At 36.4% G+C, this 18,080-nt stretch overlaps 2 protein-coding genes across 21 annotated transcripts; both read right to left on the reverse strand.

The window, feature by feature from the left end:
• Positions 1-529: 529 nt before the first annotated feature.
• On the reverse strand, positions 530-5,829 carry LOC100248914 (uncharacterized). 2 transcript variants are annotated; one of them, XM_002283868.4, is made up of 5 exons: positions 5,396-5,829; positions 5,233-5,310; positions 5,031-5,106; positions 1,091-1,167; positions 530-984 (listed from the first exon to the last, which is right to left on the reverse strand). In XM_002283868.4, exons 1-5 carry the CDS (start codon positions 5,507-5,509, stop codon positions 913-915), a joined length of 417 nt encoding a protein of 138 aa, XP_002283904.2. In that variant the 5' UTR covers positions 5,510-5,829; the 3' UTR covers positions 530-912. The 2 variants fall into 2 exon arrangements, with proteins under 2 accessions (XP_002283904.2, XP_059591017.1); XM_059735034.1 differs by having other exon boundaries at positions 530-1,167; positions 5,396-5,691.
• A 1,022-nt stretch (positions 5,830-6,851) lies between these two features.
• On the reverse strand, positions 6,852-16,793 carry LOC100854887 (putative disease resistance RPP13-like protein 1). Of its 19 annotated transcripts, none has more exons than XR_009465143.1 (11): positions 15,188-16,793; positions 12,447-12,517; positions 12,253-12,295; positions 11,893-12,049; positions 11,485-11,619; positions 11,213-11,389; positions 9,246-9,669; positions 8,920-9,082; positions 8,674-8,743; positions 8,448-8,521; positions 6,852-7,297 (listed from the first exon to the last, which is right to left on the reverse strand). XR_009465143.1 is itself a non-coding variant. In XM_059735035.1 (3 exons), exons 1-2 carry the CDS (start codon positions 16,586-16,588, stop codon positions 12,494-12,496), a joined length of 1,425 nt encoding a protein of 474 aa, XP_059591018.1. In that variant the 5' UTR covers positions 16,589-16,793; the 3' UTR covers positions 12,288-12,390; positions 12,467-12,493. The 19 variants fall into 19 exon arrangements, 1 of the variants encoding a protein (XP_059591018.1); XR_009465142.1 differs by having other exon boundaries at positions 12,427-12,517; positions 15,188-16,790; XR_009465145.1 differs by having other exon boundaries at positions 8,674-9,082; positions 12,467-12,517.
• Positions 16,794-18,080: the final 1,287 nt, after the last annotated feature.

The following is an 18,080-nucleotide window of genomic DNA, read 5'->3' on the forward strand; positions in this document are numbered from 1 at the left end:
GAAGCCTGCCAGAGAACCAAGCAAAATAAATAAGGAGAAAAAACAAAAAAAATTCCAGTTGAAAGGCTTCTTCAAGGTGGCCCTTCCTCATTTAAGCTTTCTGTTTATGTCTTGCGAAGTGAATAACATGTAGGTTTCATATGATAAAGCCAAACGTTAAAAATGGGAGGTGTTTTCATTGCTTCCATGGTTTTCCACTGCAATGTTTCAAGATCCATAGCTGTAACACTTCCCAACAATCACCATACATCTACCAAAAGAAGTTGGCGCTTCACCTTGAATGAGTTTGAGTGGCTGACAATCTTACCACTGAAAGAAGCTATACCTCATACTATAAAGCATCAAAATATTGTTGATCAGCAAGCAAACTCACAAACACCCAAAGCTCAGAAGCAGCAATAAGCAATCCCCCCTGATGTTGGCTTCATCACCAACTGCTTCAAGAAAATTGATAATCCAAGCACTAGGGGCAAACCTACTGCCCAATCAATTCAACATCCCATGGCCTAACCACTTCATTATAGTTGTCTGTCTCATAATCATCTTTCCTTGAATGTCATTTATCTAGAAGTTCAAATTTGTTTATTTCATCCAGAATTTTGAGCAATCAAGAGCTCACCACTTCTCCAGAGATGAGAAAAACAACAGCTGTGAAAGATTCGCCCTTCAACAGCCCCAAAACAGGATATAAAGCGGACAAGCATAAGATGTTAGATGACATGAAGGTAAGGGGTACTTCGTCCTTTTTCTCCCAGTTTTTACTATACATTAACAAAGGTGAATTCTAATCCTCCACTACGTGCTGCAGTTTTGCATCCCCAACTGTGCAACTTGCAGTATGAGCAAATAAGTGCCAGTACTGCAAGAATCGTATCAGATGTACTAAAAGATATCTGTGCATGTCTTTTTGATTCACCATATTGAATGCCTGATCCCAAGGCCATTGCATGTTAATATAAGACCTTTATTACGATCCAGGTATTCCTGCACCAAACCAAAAAGGAAACAGAATATTTCAAGGCAAAAAAAAAGCAAGACAAAATAAAAGCATGTAAAGAACATGAATGTTTTGTAGAAGAGGAATTCTTACAATCATGTTATAATCATAGACATGTAGCAATCCTTTTCTCTTGTCATATTCCCTCCTTTTGGCAGGATCACTCAAAACTGTTAAATAGAATTAAAAAAACCAAATATTAAATTCAAAACCACTTGTTACAGTCTAGTAATGTTGTTTTGATTGCTTTTCTTTTCTTAATTTTTTTATTGGTTCTTTAACAGTAACTAAAGACAACATGAATGAACACCCCTCAAAATAGTCCAAGCCTTCAAAACTGTGATGCATTTAGGGACAATATGAAAGCAGGATAAACACTTATGTTCAAGTAATGAGTCAACAGCTAAAGAGCATTGCATACCAGTAACTGCACAAATTTGTGAATAGAACAGGAGAGGAAAGAAGAAGAAAGGAAGAGGGAAAAGAAGAAGCATGGGGTGTTCAGGTTGGTGTTGGTCACTTGCTTGTGGGGATGCAGACACATTGGCCACAATTCCATTCAGCAAAGATTAATTTGAATCACTTGAGATATGACCAAATAAGTTGTATTATTAATTTACTGTTGAAAACATTAGGGCTCATATCTCCATGCACCATTAACCTTGGCACAGTAATCTAATTATGATCTTTGGTTCTTGACCTTCAATATGCTTCATCGCCTCCTTAATATTTGAATAATGAACAGTGAAACCTACAGTATTCGTAGATTATTCTATACAGGAAGGGTGTTTCTCATGAACTTCACTTGAAAGACTTCCTTGTGGAATTGACTGAATTCCAACTGATTTGGAAAAAAAAGCTATAGCCTGTTCTGTTCTCGTGGGCCCCAACCATAATTGGAGTGAGGTAGCAATCAGATGGCTAAAGCAAGTGCAAATATGCAAGTACTATCATCAATATCAAAATATAGAAGTACATGTTGATGACAAATTTATGGATCATTTAATCACAATGATACAAGGATGAGGGGGAAAAGGGTATGCATGTTTACAAAGAATATGTGGGGTTGTAGAGCATGTAGTTGCTGAAACAAAGGAGATAGCCCCCCCAGAGTTGGCTTGTTAGAGAAGTTGAACTCATTCCCCTCAAATGAAGGAAAGGATTCCTCTACAAGAATAACACACACCTGGATCTAGGCTGGGGAATCATTTGTCTGCCAGCCAAATAGTGGCAGTATAATTTCCTCAATGCATTTCAACTTCACCCACAAGATAAAATCCTTACTTTCAGATGAGGCCTTAAAAGGGGTAAATATAAAAGCTTGCTCACTACTCATCAAACAGCACAAATCACTTAGAGGGCATTTGATAAATCAACCAGTGGACTTAATATGATTTAACAACTTAATTTAACTGATTAAGCATATTAAGTATGTTTGGTAAAATAACTTAATATTGTGACTTAAAGTTAAAAATAACTTGGTAAATCAACTTAGTGACATGATAACTTAAGCATGATTTACCTTAAAATTATTTTTAAGTCATTAAACATTAAGTATTGAGTTTTACCAAACACCCTTCTAGTTCTTGGATTTCGAATAATCCCATCAGAACTAATCAATAATTCCAACTACATTAATGTGAAATAACCTTTTTTAAGTTTTTTTAAGTCAGATGAGGAGGAAGTTCATCCTATGTTGCACAAGTCACATACAACTAATTATCATTAACAAGTGATTCAAAGAGAACACACAGGACATTAATGGATATAATACTGTACGGTTGCATTTGAAGATGCAGAGAAATACATCCTACAAACAAACCCAACTTTTCTCATGTTCATGTTGCATTTCCCGTTGAATAAATGCATAATACAAGACAAGTTGATGCTTACACAACCAGCCTGTATCCTAGATAGAGGCTTCCTTTTATTCTCTGGAGAAACCACTTTTTGGACGTAGCGTCTAGCAAAGGAAGCAGACACATGAGATGGAATCAAAAGAAACAAGGAACATGAATGACTAAAGATGGGAAACCTGATCCCACTAAATTCCCTGCTTTGCATCTTCTTTGAGATGTAATAATAACATACATTTCCAGGGATGGTACTCTCAAGCTGAGTTGCTCCAAACTATCATACCAAAATGACCCTCTCAGTCCATTTGTCACAATGAAATGTGTTTTGTCCCTAAACATGTCTATTTCATAACTCCTTTCTAGGCCCCCTCCCCCATGACTAGTCCATAAGCTCCCACTGACCAGAAATTTCCTCAACGAGTAGCACTCTGAATCCCAAATATCCATAATAACTACTCACCTAGTAAAGCTTTGTTCACAACAACTGACAAGTGAATATCCAAAACCCCCACTGTGGACACAAACTCCAATTGACAAATTGGTAGTTGAATACACCCTTTGTTATCTGCCAAGGTCAATCAGAGTCAGGTTGCTTCTTCCCCCATCTTTTTACATTCTGTGTCCATAAGGAAATACAGAAACCAAGATAAAAGAGAAAGAAGAGAAATTAGGCCAGGTTTCCCAAGAGAGGCCACCTTCTCTTGGCTCAGCAGTTTTCTACTTTTAGTAAACTGCTCTATGATGGGCTTCCATCTTTCCTAGGCACAGCTAGCTAGTCTATGTTCCAACTTAGCAGGTAATGATTAACAACAGTGTTTCCTTGCAGATTTAAAGCTTGTAGTCAAGGCAATCAAATTTGAAGGAAAAAAAGAAGGAAATAATGAATCAAGATCTGGATACAACCCCATTATCTGTATGAATGGAACTTGTCATAAGGAGAGAAATCCATGTATGAATCAATGCACTCTATCCTCTATCTGGGTAAGTATAGTTCTATGAACAGCTCTTTCGATCTTTATACGTTTTGGCCACATTTGGCCATCTCAGAGTAGGATTTCTGGTTCCTTGGAATTCTAGTTGTCTAAATTTAATAGAATTTGTATATTTGTCAATTTGGAAGGCTTCATCTTGATGTTGCTTATAACTCCACAACCCTTTATTTGACTTAAAAACCATTTCCATCTTGCAACTATTTTATCCTGCTTCACCTAAAATGCTATACAGCAGACCTATATCAAAGCGTATTCCAGAATATTACATGTGATAAAAGCATGGTGGCCCTCCTTGCAGGCCTCTACAGGCCTTTCTCCAGCAGAGTGAATAGTACAGAATCCATTAGTGTTAGTGAGGCTCTCCTGATATTATCCAATCTGAAGCAGAAAGGAACAAATTTACAAATTTAACAAATCTAATCCAATGTTTGATAACATGGAAAGTAGATGGTGGATGAATTTGAAACCTCAAATTCTAAGCAAAACAAAGCAGCAAAATTCCATTTCCTTGGTACTTCCAGATGCTCCCTAATCAAAATGGCACAGGATTGCATGGGCTTAATATAGAAGCAATGCTGCATGGGTTCTTCAGATGAAAATTTTTAAAATAAAAATAAAACTAATTCTATTTGCAAGATCAAATCATTATTCTTCTTAAAAAGAAATGACAAAGATCAGATAGAATTACTCCTATTTGATTTTCACCTTAATGCATATGTAGTTTTCTCCATTTCTTTTATTCTTGTCTTAATTCTCTTTTTTCCATTTTTAATGAGGCTGGTATTTTGAATGGGTCCCTCTGTTTCCCAAACACTGCAGAAAATAAACAATAAGTTTTTAAGGATCATTTTTAAAGACCCATTTGTGTCTCATCTTGCTAAATTTAGTTAAGCCTCCACAGCATAATAATCAATTTCCATGCTCAAATGCTTTGTAAAGGCTAATGTAGTGATTCAATTATTAACAAAATGCACACGCTATAGTCTGTCAAGCAAATGTTTTTTCTTTTGGAGAATGTATTACTCTCTTTCTAGTTGATAACTGGGAAGTGGAAAGCAAACCAAACCCTCGTTATTTGTATACTGAATATCACTCGATCAAACTAAACAGCCCCATAATTCAATTCAGAAAAACAGACCACTCAAATGCGTGAAAACTTTTCAAAAATTAAAAAATAACACTGACCCTGGTAAGCCTCATTTATCTCCTGAAATCTTATAGTGGAGTTGTCCGGATCTTTCTGCTTGTCTGGATGCCATTTCTGCACAACCCCATTCAAAGAAAAACAAACCTCCAATTACAACATTAGATGATAGTTCCCTATCCACAAAAATAATCAAATGAACAAACAGCGATGATCCAGGGAATAACAAGTTAAGTTACAAACCAATGCGAGACGGATAAAATTGGACCTGATGGCATCCTCCGTAGCATCATAATCCACCTCCAACATCCCATAGTAATCCTACACGTGAAAAAATAAAGTAAGTGGTGGAGTTTGTGAATGAACCCTAAGTTTGGTATAAGAGAATGGGCTGTGGAAACTGAACCTTGGGCTTGGATAGAAGAGAAAGGAAATCGAAATTGAGGGGAGAATCAGGGGGTGGCTCTTCTTGGGGTTGCGAAACGTCGTCGTCCCAGTTATTCCAGTCGTCCCACATCATGCTCACCGAGATGGAGTACGTTGATGGAGATAACCTCCTCTCGCTACTCACCGAGTCAGTTTGCCGCTGGGTGTATCGGCGTATCGGTGTGCCGCGTATGCTTGGAAAGATTTGGGTAAAGAATTTTCTAGATGTCGTTTCTTGTGTTATTTCTCTTGCTACAACCTCCTAGAATGCAACAAATATTAAAATTAACAAAATAAATTAATTATATTTAATAGAAAATTTTGAAAAAAAAAATCAGGATTTGAGAAGAATTGAAACAACTTTTGTTTTCTATTCAACAACATTTTTCTTGATTAAAAAAATAATCATGAAATAATCAATATATAAAAAATGTGCAATAATATAAATTTTCATTTGTTATTTTATTTTGATTTTTATTAGTATTTTAAATTTATTTTTTTAACCAATTCCTAAAATTGCCATCATAGATTTAAAAAGTAATTCAAAATTTAATATTTTTCATACTAATAATGAATTTAAATAGGAATTTAATCTTTTCATTTAATTAGGGTTTCAAATATTTTACGGAACCATTCTTTAAATTGTCATCCAAAATCTAAAAGGTAATTGAAAATTAACATTTTTATTTGCCTTTAATTTGTATTCCATCAATTGTTTCAATAATGATTTAATTTAATATTTTAATTACTTACCTATCTTTTTTTTTTTTTTATAACCGTGGATGTCCTGAGTGTTGGCCTTCACTAACCCTACGGGAACCTTGAAGTTAATAAGGTAAACCTCCAATGGCCCTGAAGGGATTCAAAACGATCAGGTAAACCTCCAATGACCCTGACTAAATTTTTTCATAAGAATTTTTAAATTTAATATAAATTTTTTATTTTATTTTATTTTAAAGAAAATGTATGTAAACCAATCATTATTTATTTTATTTTTTTATTTGCTTGTAACTTTACTTAGTTGCCCTCTCATAATATCCACTCAGGTGTCTTACAGCCCGTAAATTATTAATATATTTAGTTATCGTATCTCTTATTTATTTAGATACTTAGAATTATTTTCTTTCTTTTTAGAAATAAGGATAAATACTTGTAATTTCAAATTATAGAATTACAAGTATCATTTTGATGGTTTATATCATGTTTGTCAAACACAGTTGTTTAAAACTGTGTTTGGCTCCTGAGAAAAGACCAAGGAATACCCTTTCATTCTTTCCCCAGCTTTCAACTTTGGCGAAAAGATTAAGCTGTTTGGTAATCCATGTTCACTAGTTGCATATAGAAGAACATAATTAGTCCCTTGAAAGAAACTAATTATATTGATTAATCATGTTCCAAGATGGCATGTTACATAAAAGGTAACAAGATAATGCTACTTTTTAAAAAAATTTCCTTAGGTTCAATGTTATAATGTGGATACAAACTAAGAGTATAACAGTAGTAGTCCCCAGTATGTTTGAAACAAACTGGAGACTGAGCAGTTTCTTACATTATCAGAAGACAGCACCCACAGCTATAGCTATCCCCAAAAAGAGATTGAAGAACACTGAGTTGCCAAGGAAGTAGCGACCCAACAAGGATCAAGGTAGACTTATCTGGGCCTCTTTGCAAGACTTTTGCTCTGTCTTCCACAGGACAGAGGAAATCTCTTCTGCCATGTCTGTATAAATGGCTACTGCACAGAAGCAATCCTCTTTACAAAACTGTTAAAAATTTCTCCTTGCCAACAGCCCATCCAATCCGAAGTTCATAATCAGAGACTTGCCAGACTATGTTTTTTAATCTATGAACTCTGCTGCATTCTTCTCTGCTTCCCCTTCATCTGCTAGGAAACCGGGATTGGAAGATTTGGTTACCATAAGTAAATAAGTAAAGCCATATTTTTAATAAAAAAAAAAAAAAATTGGCTACCAATCAAGAAAAACTTGGTAGAATAAGCATAGAATAAGTAAAAAAACCTGGAAATCACCATGTTAATTTAAGCAGCTCATCAATTAATTTGGTCTAAACATGTGGTTTTGGCCTCTTTAACGATTCAATCACAAGTACATTCTCTATGATCTTATGCTACTAGAGAAGTAAGAAAAAGAAAATCATGAGACAATGTCAACCAGTGGAAACCAATGTAACCTCTGTCAATATCCTTTTCCTTTGTGACAAAATTCAAGACCAAAGGTTACAAATTACAACTTCATTTTCAGCTTAAGACTCTTCCAGTGTGATGGTCCTTGAGTCTGATTGCAACTCGACCCAACCAAGCAAGGGCCATCCATACTTGATACCATTGACGTTGGTCGAATAGAATTGAGTCACATAAAATGCTCATGCCCAGTATTTGGCCTGAGTTCAGCTTGACTCATAGTCAAATTCGCTCTCAAAACGAACTTTCCCGAGATTGAGAACAAACCTTGTATCATAAAATGTTTTAAAAAATAAAAATAAATCTGGAGAATATTTAAGCTAGTCAACGACCAGCTCTCTTGATAAGAGGTGATGAACAAGCTCAAAATAAAGAAGAGTAAATTTTCTAAAGCATGAAGATGGGGAATAAACTCAAAATCATCATTTCTATACAAAATCAAAAAGTTCAATGAGGGAATTGCTCTGAATTACTTTACGATAAGAACATCGAAATGGAAAACAGAACTGCAAAAAGTTTGAAAGTCAAGACAATTTAATTACAATGTTCTTCATGGGAGTTTCATGGTGTAAACCTTCATTAAGACTTGGACTCTAATTTTCTTTGTGAATAAACAGGTGGCTCCAACTCAAATAAAAAATGAGAATCAATGCTCATAGTTAGAGACAGAAGTATAGGCATGGCAACGACAATTCTGCAAATTATCTTCTCAATAATCATCTAGTCATAGTCAAGACCTAAGAAAAGCCAAAACAAGAACAAAAGAACATCAAAATTGGGACAAAAACAAGTGCATCAACTACCTAACAAAGATTTATGTCTATCTGCTCACCTTTTGAAGGTAGTCCACTGGGTTAGTGCAAAATAGACCAGGTTTTTTTTACAGGGGCTCCCAATCAGTGCAAGCTGTTGAACCAACAGAGGGTTTAGATAAGAAGAAAATTTGATGAATTCAATAATCATAAAATACTTCACATAAAAATATTGCTTTTGGAACTGTAGTTTTCCAAATGATCCCAAATTTAAAAATATATCGACATAAAATTACTGTTGTTTACCTCACATGTTTTTCCATGGTCATATCATACTTTATTTCTCATAATAAGTCTTCTATGCTGATCCTCGGTACTTAAAATGAGACATAGAGAAAGAAAAGGAAAAAAGTAGTGATTAATTTAGTTTGATATCGAATGAAGCAAAGTTAAAACATGTACATAAGCAGCCAACTAAAAATATATTATGATGTTGTAAGATTCAATACATATTCAATAACCACGAACTACCTCAAAATGTCATGTTCTTACATGAGATAAATACAAAGGTAGCTAAGAGTCATCTTTGCCTATTCAAGAAGGCAAACTGAAGAGGTCATGAAAATATGATAACGGACTTTGTAAAAATGTGAATTACTGAGGATCAATCTTCTTTTACTCTCCTTTTCTTCATTGGAAAATTCTTCAATCAAAGCTGCACAATCAAATTCCCAACAATAAGGCCAGCAAATGAATTATGCAGACATGCAATTCTAGAGATCGTTAGAAATTTTGAAACATAAGTACTTGGCAAGCTACTTTATGAATCAGAACATAACTTTTCTGAATAACATAAGTTTAAGCATAGAACAAATTACCTGACCGTATATGTGTAGTACCACTGTCATTAAAATAACACACCATTGATCGCTATTTTTGGAGTTGAGAGGGAACAATTGCATTTATACAAGATCAGGGTATCCTCTTATTTGCAAGTACTGAAGAGACGTGGGATTATGTTCTGTCTGGAACTTGATTTTGCTTGTCAATAGCCCATCCAATATGAAGTTCACAATTATATGAACTCTACTGCATTCTTCTGTGCTTCCCCTTCATTTTCTTGGCAACCGGGCATTTGAGAAAATTTGGTCTTTAAAATCTGGATCCAAGAAGGAATACCTATATAGGCACACACATCTGGACAGCCTCCCCTCTTCATCAAACAATACAATAGCTGTTAAATCCACAAATCCCACTGCCACAGCCACTGGTGCCTATGCTGCAAATGTCGTCAGGCATTGCCTGCACAACAGACCAAGAAGAAGCATTTGAGTGCTTATATGATCTAAAAGCTCCATCATAATCAAATGTTGCCCTGTAGTAATAGACCAATGGTCACTCCCAAGGTCTCTTATCTTCTTATAGGAGGAGGTTAACTCAATCTGGAAACTATTGGAAACTTTATAAATTCAACAAACTGTTTCTCTCAATATTCCTCGTGATAATAAAGAACAAAGGTTACAAGTTACAACTTATCGTCATCTATTGGATACATTTTTTGTTTTTTGTTTTTAAAATCAGAAGCTCTTATATAAAAGTAAAGTGTCTTATAGTATGGATTTACCTTGTATCTTTAAATATCACTTTCAGAAATTTTTAAAATTTGAGATAGTAAAATTTCTTTTATACCTTGATTATATTAAACAGTTTTTAACACTATTATTTTTTTTTGATAAGCAAGCACATATATTAAAGAAGGCTTAAAAGCCGCAAAGCATACAGGGAGTATACGAGGCGGCTATGGCCTCTCAACCAAAAAACAAAACAACCCAACCCCTAATTGGAGGCTAACCACTCCAAGAATCCTATTAGGGAATTCGACTCCATATCAATGTACACTTTAGCCCAACCCCAAATATTGTACACAAACGAAGTTTTAACTTCTGAAATGCTAAGCCCCCCCTCTTAAAAGCTAGCCTATTCCTCTCCTTCCATATTGTCCAAAAAATATATGGCGGAATGGACTTCCACAATTTTTTCCCTTTTTTCCCCACAAAAGAGTCCTTCCAGCTACATAAAACCTCCTTTACAGATTCTGGAATGGACTTAACACTATTATTGTTTCAATGTTAAGCCTTTTAAGAGTTAAAATACAAGAGTTATTACTATTTTCCGATTTTAAAAATAGAAAACATGAAGTGCATCTAAACAGTCACTTAATTTTAGGCTAAAGTCTCTCCCCATGCGCAGGCACCTGAGCCTGATTGTAACCCAACCCAACCAAGCATGGGCTGCCATCCATACTTGAGTCCTTTTTGGTTGGTCAAATAGAACCTAGTTACATATAATGCACATCTCCAATATTGTTTTTAAGGCTTGTTCAGCTAGACTAATAGTTGAATAAGCTGTCAAAACAAACTTTCCTAGGATTGAGAATAGATCTTATATTGCGATAGTCCACAATCAACTCTGCTCTTAATAAGAGGTGAGAAATATATAGTCAGAGAAATAACAAAAGACATAACCGAATATTCTATTGATTAATTCACCCATTCTTTAATCATTAGAAAGTCTGGAAATATAGAAGAGTAAATTTCCTAATTCATGAAGATGGTAAATAAGCTTAGAATTATCATTTCTATACAAAATCAGTTGGTTCAATGAGGGAATTACACTCTTAACTACTACAAGATAATAAAGACATCAAAATGGAAAATTGAACTACAAAAGGTCTTAAATCAAGATCAATTTAGTTGTAATAATGTTCTTGGGAGTTTCATGGTATAAACCTTTATTAAGACTTGGACACCTTCATTAAGACTATGGAATTAATAATCATACTCACTGATAGAAGTGCAGGCATGCCAATGATAATTCTGCAAATGAGAACCAAGCATAAGAAGATTTATGTCTTCTCTTGTGATCCATAACTACAGACTGAAATGGTATCCATGACATTGATGTCAATGATCATCTCCACGACAACAGAAAATATACAGAAATTCCTAATCATGGTCAAGACCTAAGAAATGCCAAAACAAGAACAAAACAACATTAAAATTGGGACAGAAACAAGTGCATCAGCTTCCTAACAAACATTTAAGTCTATCAGCCTACCTTTAAAAGGCCAACCACTTAGTGCAAAAATAGACTAGTTTTTGTTACAGAGACTCCCAATCAATGCAGGCTGCTATTATCATAATCGAACTTAATTTGTTCCTCGTAAGAAGTCTTCTATGCTCATCCTGGTTACTGATATGGAACATGGACAGAAAAGAAAAAAAAAACAAAAAGTAGTGATTAATTTAGTTTGATATTGAATGGAGTAAAGTCAAAACATGTGCAATGCAAGTAATTATCCTAAAAACCACTTGCAAAAGGTAACAAGTGCCCAACTAAGAACATAGTTGAATAACCATGAATTACCTAAAAATCTATCCACATGTTCCTGCAGGAGATAAATACATAGATAGGTTCATCTTTGCCCATTCGGAAAGGTAAATTTAAAGCTAAAATGTGAATTACCTAGAATCAAACTTCCTTTTGCTCCTTTTTTCTTTGTGGGAGAACTTCTAAAGTCAAAAAAATAGAGTTTGTTGCCTGCCCAAATCTCCAACAACCAGACCAACCAATGACCCGTGTAGATGTACAATTCTTCATGAGTGTTGAGCAGATCAAGGGCCTTTGAATGCAAAATGGAGATCAAGACCTTAACAATGTAGAAGACTAAAGTAATTCTGGTATCAAACATAATAAAATTGATTTTTTTTATAAAAAAAAAAAACCTTAAATAGTGAGGTATTTTCTTTCAAAAAGGATGAGCTCCACCATTGTGTGGGCTATTGAGAATGTGAAAAATAAGACATCAGAGTTAGTATTACTTACTAATAAGTAGTTAACTTGAATACATCCATGGTTTCCTCCATGCCTGTATAAGAGACATCAACAGAGAAAGTGAGGAAAAACCAAAGCATCCATGTTTTTCTTCCACAGTTATTAAGTGGTTCACTTGGGTCATGCATACTGCCAAATAAAAACAGAGCACGAAAATATGAGTACCGTTAAAATATGAGAATTGCCTGTGTTAAAATGTGAGCACCTAGGTTGAATCCTCATTTATAGCCCTTCAATATTCGTCCCAGGCTTGAAGCTTCAAAAGAAGAATAAAATCTTAAATCAAATAAACGGAACCAAGGAATTTTCCGGATATATTCTTGAGATTGGAAATTTGGTTGGCTACTTTATGAATTGGAACATAAATTTTCTAAAGAAAATGGGTTTAAGCACAAAACAATTACTTGACTAAATGTTGGTGCAGTGCCACTTTCATCAAAAAAGCACATTACCGATCACTATTTTTGAAATGTGAGATATATGACGCCATTCTGGCCCTTTCTCAAATTGGCAACGTTGTTCCAGTGAAGGACACTCGCAGACATTCAGATGAGAGAGTGAGTCTGGCAGTCTCTCTTTTGTCAAGTATTGGAGTTTAGGGCATTTGTGTATATTCAAGATTTCAAGACTGGTGAGGTGGTGAAGACCTGCTTCCGTCAAGGATTGGAGTTCAGGGCAATCCATGATCCATAATTTTACAAGAGAGGTGAGTTTTTGAAGCCCCTTGCTGTCAAGAGACTTGAGATTCGGAAGCTTTACAATTTTAAGAGAAGTCAGAGAGGAGGGCAGCAGGCACTCCTTGGGAAATAATTCTGCATCTTCACATCCACCTAGGATTGTGAACTCAGTAAGAGAGGTAAACTTTGCAAATCCCAGTCCATCTGGGACACGAGTTGGTTGCAGCCAAAAATTTGAAGTTCACGTAGGTTGGAAGGCAAACCCTCTCCATGAAACAACACTTCTGGACAATCCTCTAAACGCAGTTGCTGCAGAGATGAATGTGTGGAGAAATTGGAAATCTCATGGTACATCGAGTTGACAGCGGGCAGTTGGATGTATACAAGATTAGGGCACCTTCTAATTTCTAACTTACGAAGAGATGTGGGATCCCCCTCTGAAATCGAAATGCGGAGCTTCTCGAGCCCCTCAAGATCATTGATTTTGAACTCAGTCAACCTTGGGAAGATGTCCAATATTGAGAAGGATAACGGGAGAGAATTATCGTAGGTACCACCATTGATCCATAGCCTTTTAAAGACAGGGTGATGGCATCTGAACAACACAGGTAGAAGAAGGTCCACTTTGGTACAGTTAGAGATTGATAGTAATTTCAATGTAGTGGGTAAGCCAACTTTGCTCGGGGATCTGGAAAAAGAGCAGCAACAAATTTCTAAACGATACCGATACATGTTGGTTTGCAGGATTTCCTCCACGGAATCAGACTTTATAATGAAGAGATTGTGGGGTACCACTGGAAGTTGCTTCAACTGAGAGACGTTTGAAATTTCAATATCTGAAGTTTGAAGAGCTGTGAACCCACAAGCTTGCCTTTTCAAATGCAATCCACAGGCAGCAGAAACGTTAAGTGTAGGCACAAGCAATTGCGGACATCTATCAAGGTAAAGTTTCTTCAATGAAGGAAGGTGTATTAGTAATTCCCCAGTGAATTTGCGACAGCTCCACATAAAAAGCTTCTGGAGACGAGGGAATTCTCCATGTCTGCCTCCACAACATAACCATATCTCCCAATTGTCCATGAATGAAAATGATAAGAGTTTGCAGGGATGGGAAGGAGGGCTGAAGTGAGGAAAAAGAATTCCCATAAAACTCACTACCCACCCTCGCTACTCCTTTCATGTTTGAGATCTCTAGATGTTCAAGACAAGGTAGCTGTCCAAGTGGCGGCAATGTTGAGCAATTCTCACAACCCGAAAGCTCAAGGGACCCAAGATTCAAGAATGATCTCCAAGCCAATTAGGAAATGTTACACCAGGATAGCTTACGATGGAGAGTTTTTTTAAATTTGGATGAGGTTGTAACTTGTTGAGAATATCATCTATTGCACCACTTTGTATAACATCATTGCTAATCATTTCGTCCCAATTGAGGGATAACTCATCGAGGTATCTCTTATCCTTCATATTTGCTTGCAATGCATCCTTAACACACACCACATTCTCCATGTTTGAGATTTTAAGTATTCCTCGAATCTCTGGAAACTCCCTCAATCCTTCAATTCCGAAACCACTTTTTTGGCTCACAATGACATAAGGCAATTGTTGTAAACTTTTTAATTGATCTATATCATTTGGCATTTCTTTCAATGAAATAACTCCGCTAATATCAAGATAACGCAAATTAATCAACTTCCCCATCTTTGAAGGCAATTGAAGAAGACTCCAGCGTTTACTCAGTATCATTGTTTGCAAATTGCATAAACAACATACTGATTCAGGTAATCTTTGAATCTGTGTTGAGGAGAGATCCAACTATCCAAGTAACACAATTGTGTTAAATTGTGTATTGAATCAGGCACTTCAGTTATCTTGTATGCACACAATGACAACACACGCAAGGATTTAAATTTTGGTAATATATTTTGTAAAACTCTTTTACTCAATGTATAAAACCCGAAGTATGGATATTTCTTCTCGTCCAGAAAGGTTCTAAGATGTTTAGCTTCACCAACAGCCTCAAACTTTTGAAATACAACCATCCTGTCATCATCACTATTAGAGTAGCGAAAATGGCGAGTCATCTCAGTTATTTTTTGCACCTTATACTGTTCCAATTGAACACAAAATTCTCCTGAGATATGTTGAGCCAAGTCATGTATTAAATCATGTATTACAAAACATGATTCTTTTGTAATAGATTTTTGGAAAAATGACTTTGCTACAAGCTCATTAAAACATGACTCACCTACCTCTTCCATTCTTTCGTCCCTTTGTCCCGCGTGTAAAAGCCCTTCTGCCATCCATAATAGAATCAGCTTCTTTTTGTCAAATTCATGGTCCTTAGCAAAAATTGAACAGTAAGCAAAACAACGCTTCACAGGGGGAGAAAGATGCTGATAACTCAATCTAAAAGATGGAAGAATTTCATGATCAGTCTGGGAATGCCATGTTTTGCTGTTCAAAATATCTTCCCATTCTCTTTTATCGGCCTTAGAGTCCAAGAGGCTCCCGAGTGCTTTTACAGCCAAAGGCAATCCTTGGCACTTGTCCACAATCTCTCTGCCAATAGTTTCAAGCTGAGGATAAGCGCTGGAATCTCCATTTGGAAATGCGAGTTTTGTAAATAGGGACCAACTATCTTCAGGGCTTAATGTCCCCAGATGATGACTACGGATTGCACGCATGATTTTTGCAGCAGTTTCACTACGACTGGTCACAACAATCTTGCTTCCCTCTGCTGCAGCGAGGAGTGGAATTCGTAGGCCATCCCAATCAAGAGACTTCATATCCCAGACGTCGTCGAGAACGAGCAGAAATTTCTTGTTACCTACGCTCTCTTTGAGTTTAAGCTGAAGCAAATTTAGGGTGTCGTCTGATTTAGTTTCAGAACCGATTTCCTTAAGAAATGATTTTGTTACCTCCTCGATTAGAAAAAACTCGGTGGAAACACAGACCCATGCTTTCAAGTGGAAGTGTTGCTTCACTCTATCATGGTTATAGAGAAGCTGAGCGAGTGTCGTCTTGCCGCTGCCGCCCATGCCCATTATGGATATCACATCTATGTTGTTGCCTGTTGCATTTTCCTTATCAGAAAGCAACCACTTCACCATCTCCTCTTTAATTTCATTCCTGCCGTACACAAAGGACTCATCCACCAGAGAAGTGGATGGTGATCTTGGTGACAGTTTCTCGCCCTCACCTTCTTTCAGCCCTAGCTCAACTTTTTCTTGTGCAATGTTTTCAAGTAGAGAAATCAAGCCCTTGACCCTGGACTCCATACTTTGACTAGCAAATGGAGCCTTAACCCAAGCAGAGACCTTTTTCCAGTTCCACACCTGATGAGTTCCGCTATCTTGGGAGTCAGCAGCTTCGATCTGGGACCGCAAAGCGTCGGTAGCGATCTCGTCTAACAGGTCCTCCGCGTGATACACAACATCCTTAACTTGGACCAGCCAGTCTTTAACTAGTGGGTCTGAAAATTGCTTCATCTCCGCATCATTGAGCGCTTTGTGGACAACCAGCAATTTCCTCTTAAAGTTGGTGAGGAGTTCATGGCTGAGCTTTTGTGCCCGGATGAAGTTGATGAGCTCTGCAGAAGCCAATCTGTAGAATAGAACTTGAAGCGAAGCCGAGAGGAGTGCGTCCGCCATTGCAAAAGGAATTCAGCGAGATTCAATACAGGAAAAATGAAGATAAGCAGAATGCACAAACACTGCAGCAAACTGCAGAGCAAAGAGTCAAGGCAGGCCTCTATTGCCAAAGTGCGTTAGGCTTTGAAGGAATCGTTGATGGTGGTGGACCCAGATGCTGACTTTTTGGCCAAACACAATAATTGAGTGGTGACTGCCTGACGAGTGAGTAAAGCAAACATAAAAAATTATTATTTTAACATTTTTTTCCTGGAAAGCATGATGCTAACCATTTAATATAGGAATTTTAAAAAATACAAAATAAAAAGCGTTCAATGGCGGGATGGACTCAGCACTAGACCCCACCACCCAGCGGTCAAACACACAGAGTTGAGATAAGAATGCAAGCTCCATGTCCACACCACGCTTGCGAGACTTTTTGTGGAGTTGCCAAAATTTCTACATAGACAGAGTTCACAGCTGGTTTTGAATTTACCTTAACACCTAGAAAAGAGACTCTTATCAATTAGCAGCAAGTACTTGCCAACTTTTCAATGCCTGTAAAGGTGGAGAATATGAGGGAAGCCATGGGCCGGTGAAACATGTTACATCAACCGGAAGGGAAGAAGACGATCCTGATGCTTAGCTGCCACCTTGAAATTTATAACCGTAGTGTAGCAACCTTGTTTGAAAAAGTCTAGTTAGTACAATGGTGGATTAATGCAATATTAAAATAAAAAAATACAAAAGATGGAAGAACAAGAAGAAGCAAGAATCTGGCAGCCATTGCCGAAGAGCCTTGGTACTACCCTTCACATAGGAGAAAGTTTGTAGAACACAACAATATTCACAAGGGATTGTGAGACTAAAAAAAGAACATGCACGAGGTCAATGCCGGTCATGGTGAGCGATGGAATTAATTTCCTAAGTGAAACATCTTCCTAATTCATTTTAAGGTCATTGCTAAGCTATGACTCCACGTTTTCCAAGCTTTGAATATTTGAAAAACTGGTTCTGGTTATGGTTATGGCCAACCCTATATGTGTGGTTTATCTTCCTCCATTTAATAGGGTTTATGAGATGGCTTATCCCCATATGCATTAGGGATTGTGGATGAGCATTCATACCAATAGAACTAATTTCATCTAATTTTATGAGCATCTTCGAGAGTTCATCATTGGAATGCTACTAATTTAGTCTAATGTGCATATCAATTTTCAAGGACTTAGTCCCCATTTGTGGTTGAAAAAAATCTTTTCTTAGGTGGTGTTTGTTTTTTTACTTAATTCTAAATAGAACCTTAATACTTGATAGTATTAAATATTAGGTTGTTTGTTTTTGTAGTATTTTGTTTCTATTAAGTATTAAAAAGTAAAAAAAACCATTGTGTTATTTTTTCTATTTAGAAAAAGCTACATATTTTGACTTTTTCTATTTAGTAAAAAGTTTATAATAGGTCATGAAAAAGTAAAAAAATAAACAACCTAAATTCTAAAACTAAATGGTTTTCAGC

Source organism: Vitis vinifera, chromosome 18 (genome assembly GCF_030704535.1).
Source record: "Vitis vinifera cultivar Pinot Noir 40024 chromosome 18, ASM3070453v1".
In the NCBI taxonomy this organism is placed as follows: Eukaryota; Viridiplantae; Streptophyta; class Magnoliopsida; order Vitales; family Vitaceae; genus Vitis; species Vitis vinifera.

What these genes read in the sequence shown, in the direction of transcription:
- LOC100248914 (XM_059735034.1), bottom strand. Translation starts at nt 5,509, where the DNA reads ATGATGTGGGACGACTGGAATAACTGGGACGACGACGTTTCGCAACCC. An exon ending in CTCTTCTATCCAAGCCCAAG is followed by an intron (nt 5,311 to 5,395) that starts GTTCAGTTTCCA and finishes TTTCACGTGTAG; the next exon opens with GATTACTATGGGATGTTGGA. An exon ending in ATTTTATCCGTCTCGCATTG is followed by an intron (nt 5,107 to 5,232) that starts GTTTGTAACTTA and finishes GGGGTTGTGCAG; the next exon opens with AAATGGCATCCAGACAAGCA.
- LOC100854887 (XM_059735035.1), bottom strand. Translation starts at nt 16,588, where the DNA reads ATGGCGGACGCACTCCTCTCGGCTTCGCTTCAAGTTCTATTCTACAGA. An exon ending in GGGACGAAAGAATGGAAGAG is followed by an intron (nt 12,518 to 15,187) that starts GTAGGTGAGTCA and finishes CTTCTTTTGAAG; the next exon opens with CTTCAAGCCTGGGACGAATA.